The 9487-nt window shown below is 30.7% G+C and overlaps 1 protein-coding gene across 1 annotated transcript; it reads right to left on the reverse strand.

The window, feature by feature from the left end:
- Positions 1 to 4816: 4816 nt before the first annotated feature.
- Positions 4817 to 9281, reverse strand: LOC114413487 (WD repeat-containing protein 44-like). Its single transcript, XM_028377934.1, has 8 exons — positions 9077 to 9281; positions 7664 to 8928; positions 7445 to 7535; positions 7166 to 7323; positions 7024 to 7075; positions 6178 to 6257; positions 5974 to 6067; positions 4817 to 5702 (listed from the first exon to the last, which is right to left on the reverse strand). The coding sequence occupies exons 2-8, from the start codon at positions 8813 to 8815 to the stop codon at positions 5167 to 5169; spliced, it is 2163 nt and encodes a 720-aa protein (XP_028233735.1). The 5' UTR covers positions 8816 to 8928; positions 9077 to 9281; the 3' UTR covers positions 4817 to 5166.
- Between the last annotated feature and the right edge of the window lie 206 nt (positions 9282 to 9487).

Consider the following 9487-nt stretch of genomic DNA (forward strand, 5'->3'; position numbering starts at 1 on the left):
ATAAACATAAAACCGGCTTATTTCTCAAAAAAATAAACGGTTGATATTATGACAAGGAGATAGATTAAGACTTAAGATGATGACTAGAATCCTTGCAAAGTTATCAACTTTTAAGGTTCGTTTTTTATATTTTATAATAATAATAATAATAATAATATTTATTGTTTTTTTTATATTACACTAGTTATTCAAATAAATTTTATCATTTAATATTACATTATTTTTTTAATGATTAAAATATTTATTTTAATTTTTTTACAAAATATTTGATCTTTAAAGAAAATTATAAGATTCATGCAATAAAAATATATAAGGATTCAAAATCAATTAAAAATTGTAAAACTATAATCACCTAAAACTGTACTTTTCTTTGTAATATCTCATCTTTATTATTTATAGTACGAAATATTTTTCGTAAAAGATGATTAGGATTTCTGTGTAATCACTTCTATATTTTCTTTCAAAAGATGTTTTTCTCCTGGCTTAAGGTGTGAATTAAATGACTCAAACAAGATTAACCTGAAGAAAAAAAACTAAAGTATAACTTTAATAATTATTATATTATTTTATAACTTTTAATTAGATAATACTTTCTTAAAATTTATCATTAGATTAAATCCTTTTGCATAAATCACATATGCAAAATTTTATATTAATTCTAAATCATTTATTATCTTATTCTTATATATTAAAATCAACGTAATATAAATATTTTAAAATATATTAAAATATGAATTATTTAATTATTTGTTGTTATTTAATTTTAAAAAAATTTAATGTTGACAATCTTAATAATACGTGGATATAATTTAACACTTGAATCAATAAAAATCATATTTTATATTAAATTATAAAAATAATTTAATAATTGTTAAAGTTATATCAATATAGGTTGATTCATGCTCTTTATATATATGTTTTGCTAATATACATATCATTATTTTTTAGCATGAGTAAATTGATAAATTATAATTATAAAATATTTTAAAACACATAATGGTGTAGTTTGTTAAGCACTCATACTAAAAAATAAATAAGGAAGAATACTTTAATAAATATTTATGATTTGTTAACCTACATATTTTTTTTTATGAATGCATTAATAAGTTATAATTAAATATATCTAAGTTGTTAATACACTTATATTAAAAAAAATAAAAAAGTTTAGTTTAGTAAATTATATATATATATATATATTATGAATACTTGTGGAACGCTTGAATCCACGTGGATGGTTATGTTCAAATTGGCACTATATCCAACGACAGCACGAATTAAGATCGCGTTATCCACGTGATAGCACCAATACGTTCGGTTGTATCAAGCTCTATCTGGCCCAATGTTATTTTCTGGTCCAACCATGGCCCAATGTTAGATATTTATTCATGCAATGTTTTGTGTATGCAGATTATTTAAATCATTAATATGGACAATTAATTAACTACTGATTAACTAAAACTGTGACTAACCAAGCATACGATAATTATTTTAATTTAATATTCTAACTAATAAAAGTCCTATATTGTTGTAAAAAATAGTCCTATTAAGGAGTGTCCTAGGAATATTACTTAACATTTACCTATCAGTCAAAAGAAAAAATATTTACCTTCAAACAAATGACTTGACGATACTTGTTAGGAAATTTAAATTAAAATATTTTATGAAAAATGCGTTAAAAACTTAAAAAAATTATTTAATTTTATTATATTTATTATTTTAAAATTTTTAACAAATATATTGAAGAATCTCAATATCTCATAAGCATCGTCTTTTTTTTAGATATTAATACTATCTTTTGTTGAGTTCAATGATGGACATAAAAACTTAGGTTGTAGGGACAAAATAATATCATCACGTCGGAAAAAGTAGGATGATGAAAATTAGTATGAAGAGGAAAAAATAATAATGAAACAATATATCTTTTATTATTTAAAAGAATATACCCTAAACGAAAACTATGATTATATTTAATAAAATTAGTTGATAAATTAGTTGAAAACTTGTAATATATTCTTAAATTTTTGGAGGATTTTTTTTAAAATATATATTTCTTTAGTAATGAAAGATATAATTGCTGTAGGAGCCAAATTAATGACGGTGCATGAAAGCTATACATGGTTTCATCCACTTGATTATTGTTCTTCTTTTGCTAATTCATGTCATGCCGCTCCTTTTTATGTAGCTTGGATTTCAGTTGTGGATTAAAATTCATTCCTTTACCATAGTACTAGCATTGTTCCTTTTAGTGGTTTTGCACACTACTTCCTCCTTGGCATGATAATTAAAGTTGAGTTATTTTAGAGAGATAAAGAAAAATCAATAAATAGATAAAAAAATAAAAATTTTATAAAATTAATTTTATCATCATTAATTTATATTTTTATTTTTTAACCCATATCATTAATATTTTAAAGAATATAAATGAAAAAATAATTAATATTATATTAAAAAAATTAAAATAACAATTATTATTTTTTCTTCTTATATAACGATTATTATAAAACTTATAATACTATCGAGAAGGGCATTTACCAAAAAATAAAATAAAATATTGAAATGAACATTTAAAAGTATTTTCAATTTTCATGCTCAAGTTAGTGGGATATTTTAACGGAGTAATAATGACAAATAAAAAATGTATTTGACGGTTGACCTTTCAATATACGACAATCTTTTTTTTTCCACCAGTATACGACAATGTTATTTAATACAATAATAAATAATTAAAATAAGCAATATTTTTCGATGGAATTATATATGGTTTATTAATTATAGAAATCTAGGAATTTAAATTCAAATATGTAATTTGTTAATAAAAAATTAACTAAGTGATTCATATTAAATTTGTTTTCTGGTTTGTAATTCTTAAACTACAATTCAGTAAAAAAAATTATAAAAAATAAAGAGTTATTCAAATTATAATTTTTTAATAATAATCATAATTAGAGTCTTATTATCATTTTTAAATAACCATCATATTTATATTTTTTAACTTCTCGATTATAATTACTGTTAAATCCAAAATTATAATTTATACTCTCTTTCCCCATTTCTTTTGACGTTTTAACCTTTTATTTTTTTTCAAAACAGTTGGCGTTTTAGTTTTGAAGTCTAGTGAATGTTTTTGTCTCAATTATATCTTTCTTTTAAAGAAAATATATCCCTATTTGATACTCACTAGTAATGGTGCAAACATTGAAGACCAATATATTAAATAAGAACATTTTTATTCAATATATAATATAGTAATGTTTTAGTTCCGTTAAATGTGGTTCCTAACACACTGGGGTACATGCCGCCCTTCCTTCGTATGAGTCCCACTGAAATTATCTAGCATTAGAATTGAAAAATAACTCAAGTAAATAAGCATAAATCTTATTTAGATTTATCTCAATTTGAGTTTTATATATACTAATTTTTCTCAGTTCAATTTTGTTTCAATTTAAATTCACAAGCTGTTCAATTCGAATTAAAATATTAAATGCATCAATGGTCAGAATAAAATCATGAAATTCACGTCAAAATAAACAATAATAATAAAAAAAAACAGAAGCAAGGTAAGGTTGAGTAGTTGTTTTGGAAGGAACGTGTCTCACCTGCTCCTTAAGTCCAACTAAACCTGCAGTAAGATAATTTACATACAAATCATCATAGTCATTCATTTATATATTTCATGCATTGAACAAATTAAATTATACTTGGCTCGTTCAACTCCTTTAATCAAGGAACTTAATTTTCAATTCATGTTAAATTCATTTAACTCAAGAATCAAGTTTATCAAATTAATTAATGAATTGGATCCACTGAGTCCTACTTAGCACATGTGGTTTGTTCAGTTCTTTATTCACCATCATCAGCTGCAAGCAAAGATCCCCTCGCAACGAAACAAATATTTCCTAGGTACTGGTATTTTTGGTCCGTATAGTAATTATTGTAAGACAATCCTTAAAGGATTGGGTTCGAATCCTGACTGTATAACCTTAAAAAAAATATTTCTTCCTAGGTCCTGTCAAGATCAAATCAGCTTAAAAAAAATGTTCCTTCTAAACAAAATTAAAGCTAATTATCCATCACTGTAGCGCATCATTGTTTGCGCTAATTCGAATCATCACTGTCACTATTCACTAACAAAGCCTACCACTAGAGTTTCCAAGTGGGCATAAAAAATAGGATAAACCATAAACTTTTAGATTAGAGTTAGAGCAATGTCGTGTTCACAAGCATCTTTTCTACTTATACCTCATGGAAAGTAAAACGAGTGGCTTAAAACAGTGCCATCCATTACATTACAGGCAACTGGCATTTATCTACTTTATTTATGCAATGCAACTGACATTTGTCTCCTCATTATCAAATATCGAGTGGAAACGACTATAACAAAGGAATTTTAAGCACAAATGCACACAGAAATGTTGACTACAAATGCTTGAGGTCTAAAGGGAAAAAGGGTGATAAGATCGTTCCTTAAGTTTTTGTGTGACAGAAATTAGTGTTAGTGACAAAAGACTATCCATATTATAACTATATTACCATTCATCCAATCAGAATCTTCTTTGAAGAGTTTTTTTGTCTTCCAATACTCCTCCAGTTGTAATAATGATATTTTGCCTTATATGGCTATTTTTTAAAAAAGTTTGTCAAATTTTTAAAAAAAAAGTTTATCAATTTTAAAATAATAAATATAATAGAGTAATTACTACAATTTGCTCCCTTTCAAGCAATAAAGTACATGTTTGGATAACCCTTCTCAATGTACTTTTGAACTCTTTGTATTTTTTGTTCTGATTATTCAAACATGCACTTTCCGGCATTCAGATTGTGTAAACAAAAAATTCTTGTATAAATTAAAATAGAATATACACATGATCATAAATTACATTTCGCCCAGGACCATCAGCAAAACTGAAACTTACATTCTTTCAACCAACAGTCCTTAAAAATTAAAAGAATCATGTAATTGATATTGACTTAGTATAAAGAATATTATTGTGTGAGGGCAATCCCCAATCAGCCATTGAAGAATGCCCGGGCTGCTATACTATAATGCTCGAAAACAGTGGAGCTTTGCATTGTAGCAAATTCCATTGTATCCAAGAACCCTCTAATGCTATGTGAGCATAGCATCTAACCTTATAATGCCCCAACAAATGAGCTTAAGCCTTGTTTTCAGCCACGAACGGGTAATCCATAATTCTGGTACACTCTTATGTATCCATCCCATCCTGCTGTCACAATTACTTGGCCCCACAAGTGGGAATTAGACATTCCCTTGCAAGCACTTCTCAAAAACTTGTACTCTGATTTACACATTGTAGGAGAAACAACAGTTTGAGTTTGGCATGATGAGTCCACAAGCGTCTCCTCCGGCCATGTCGCAGAAACCTTTGGGATCAACTCTGACAGAAATCCACGACTCAAGAAGAAACAATCAGGAGAAGGCAGAGAACACTTCTGATTCACATCCTCTCCTAGCGATGGGGATAAGAGTGTTCCTGGCATTGACTCAATGCCACACCAAGGTACAGCAATGGCTGCATTGTGGGAGAGAAAACTCTCTGAAGACCAAATTTTCTTTGCTTTGGAGGTACTCCTATCTTGGCCGGTGTAATTCCAGATACATACATGTGAATCCTCGCTAACTGAGATGATATGTTTCCCGTCAGTGGTGAATGAAGCATGCATTTGACCTGCACTTCTTAGACCTGCAGGCAAAGAAGAGGAATCGGTACAAGTAACAACTAATGCACTTGCAAAAATGAAAATTCTGGGCGAAATCAATTATCAGAGCACAAATTTGACTGGGAAAACCTCATGCATGTCCATATTAAGTCCTCATTGCAGGAATTCCAGAGACATGCATAAATAAAATTATATGAATGCTTGTTTCTGTAAGATGCTGCAAGAGAAGAATCAGGCATAGATGGGATGAACTTCAGAAGATTTTTCAGATAAGGAAAGCATGTATAAACCTACCCTTGAATTTGTAGATTACATCAACTCCCGAAAGTATACAGACATGTGAATCAGCAGAAGCAACCAATAGTTTGCTTGGATCACTAGGTGAAAACTGCAAAATTAATCATATAAGATTAATGATCAGTATTCAATAATTTTGTATAGGTTGGCATAGAAAAGAATACTACAGAACAGAAAAAGAGAGTGGCAGAAACAACCTACCTGAAAGCCAGTGATCTTTTTCCCTGATGTCTTCTTTTTGCCTCGTAAACACAACTGAACATCCAATTGCAGATGATTATCTAGACAAGTGAATGCAAAAATATAAAAAAGATTGTTAGAAGCTACTACTCATCATTTTTTAGATCAAATGTTTAAATTCAGACACTATTCTATACTACAAGCAGAATATAGCATGAAAATAATCAAAAAAGTAATCCATAGTTTGACCATATGCACATTGACCTTGTAGTTGTTCCAGCCAGTGTAACTCCATACTTTTATTTTATTTTTGTGATATATTAAGGCCAAGAGAATAATATTACAGGGGAAAGGAAGATAAGTAATCCTTAAAAAAGATAAAAGAATAATTATACATTTAGGAAAAATGGACTTCAACATAATAAATCTACCCAATACTCAAAATAATGGAGCTACTCAAAGTAGCATAGATACAGAACCTACAGCGATTTACAATTATTAGTCACTACACACTAAATGTAGACGTGAACCAACAAACCAATAATCCAAGCATACTTCCATTTCCATGCAGGCATTTAAGTTTCTCTTTTTTAAGTAGCATATTGATCACAATACAGGAAGAGCATTTGATAGTTTAAGAAGTCCCTCTATATCCACAAAAAACATTCAATGAATTTGAAGATCAACACCTAAAATGCACTCAAATAACGGGGAAGGAAATATATGCACAAATTAAATGGCTAATTTTTTATTAACAGAACCTATATACGTTATTTCTAATAACAGCACAGTGTGTATCATATGGTGCTCAAAGACATCAAGATGTAGCAATATTCCAAACATCTATTGATCCAAATATGTACATACCTACGATATCATAGAAACGGCAATTGCTTGCCATGGTACCCACAATTGTGCCCTGGAAGAATGAGAAAACAAACTTTAGGAACAAAACAAAAGATATTTTCCTGCCACAATGTTTTATCGTTAAATATATAATGAAACAGACCTTTCCATCAGGACGGAAGCACACTGCTGTGACTATCTCTCTGATATCAATGTAATCACTAACCCTACAGTGAACAACTTCCCATATGCGTACTTTTCCATCAATTGAACCACTGATGAAAAAATTATCATTGACGGGATTGAAATTGACACATGTAACTGCAATAAAGGAAAAAGTAACAAGTCGATATTTAGCAAAAGAGAAAAATACAGAGGAACACAATCACAGAAAAACCAACATTATCGAAATCACTTATCAACCAAGGCAATAGAAGCTCACCATAATTATTGTGGGAGAAAACTCTAAGACATCTGTCGATTCCTACATGCCATAGGCGCACGGTCTTATCAACAGAGGATGACAGTAGAAACTGCAACAAAGAAGAATGTAAACAACAGAAAGTTCCATTTTATAGAAAATAAAATGATAACAAATTTTGAAGATAGTGCAAAATATAACAAGAAAAATAAGAGTAGCTTGCTTCTATCGGAAACTAACCCCTCTTTTGGACCAAGCAAGGTCTAAAATGTCACCACTGTGCCCTTGGAACTCATGCAAAGGTTTTGATGATATGCGGAAGGTCTTTGGTGGGACAATCACACAGGTTGCTTCAGAGGATCTCCTCAACTTCTCTGTTTTAACTAACTTCTCTTTATCTACATCAAGGGGAGCAACGCATGAAAAATTATTTATTTTGAAATATATATTTGACGCATCATCGTCCAGAATGTCCAATTCACTTGATCTCTCATCCTCAACCACTTTCCACACACGTACCATACCATCCTCACCACCACTAGCCAGATATTTTCCATCAAGACTGAACTTCATTGTCAAAATAACACCCTTATGTGCTTTAAACTCCTGTTCAGTGTAAAGGGAGGAAAGCTCCTTAACCCGCTTCCTATATGAATGAACTCGAACTCTTTGTACCCCACTTCTATCCACTGAATCACAGTCTTTGTATTTAGTTTCATCAAGCCCATGATTATGAACAAAACAAGCAATAGAATCCAGTTTCCTTAGCCAACCCCTCTTCATTTTCCTTTTCCCAACTCGCAACAACCTTGTGTTTTCAGTGTCTCTCTGCAAATGTCTGCGAACAAACGATGATGGCCCAATATTTCTCTGAAACTCCTCTAAACTAATCAATTGGTTCGAACCCAAAACCCGCAGTGTGCTAGGAGCTCCATCCTGACCCAGCTTATCCACAATATATTGTGTTCCATCATCCAAATTCCTTATCATACATGCCAAATTTTCGCAATTTTCTTGTGAGCCGGAGGCCTCATCAGACAAGGAATCCAACACAATCTGGTTTGAGGTTGAGGGAAGACCCTCCTCAACAGCAAAAGAAGTTCTCAGCACTGCCCCACTTGTTGCAGTGATTCGGTCAATCCCACAAGGTTGATCTCCCAACTCTTCTCCCTTCATTGAATAATTCAAATCAGACTCCAAATCCATCCATCTCAGGAAATTGAGGCGTCGCTGGTGAACACTTTCAAGTTTTTTTGCCCAAACCTGGTACCTAGTAACATGTCCGTTATTACCAGAACTAGATTCATCTGATTCAGAACAATCCGAACCCACATCAGAGACAGAACACAATTCCTCACGAGTCTCATAGAATTGATCCTCTTCCTCTTCCATATCCCACCTTTCCCCAATTCCCACCTCTAATCTCAAGCAGATTCCTTTCTTAAACAAATAAACAATTCTGAGCTGGATGGATGGGTTTTACTTCAATTCAGGGAAAAGGGTATCTGAAACCACACAAATCAGGAACCGTTATGGTGAATCCAGGACCCAAAGGAAAGGGGAGCTAAACAAGAGAAGAAAAAAACATGGATTTGGAGGATAAAGAGTGGAAAAACGAGAAGAGAGAAAGAAAAACATGCGATGTTAGCTGACCTGGGGTTTCAAAATTGGAGCTTGATGCAGAAATCGAAACAATTTTCATAGGGATCTTCGCTGTGTTGTTTGTTCAGTCTGCACTGTGCATCCACAGGAAGACCTACCCACCACTTTATGGTACGGCAGAGAAGGTTAAACTGAAAAATAAGAAGAAAAAAAAAAGAAAAGAGACTTATTAGAATAGTTGTGAAATTTGATTCGGAATACTGTTAATCCAAATCCGATGACTTAATCGGATCACAATTTATTATTAAATTGATCACGTAATTAATTTGAAATAATCTAGTCATAATCCAATGATTAATTATTCACCTATCGATTGAACCATTATAATTATTAGTACTATTTAGTTAAACTAACAAATAATATTATTCGACAAAAAGAAAGAAAAGAAAAGATTGCCTCGTT

This window comes from Glycine soja, chromosome 5 (assembly GCF_004193775.1).
Source record: "Glycine soja cultivar W05 chromosome 5, ASM419377v2, whole genome shotgun sequence".
Lineage (NCBI taxonomy): Eukaryota > Viridiplantae > Streptophyta > Magnoliopsida > Fabales > Fabaceae > Glycine > Glycine soja.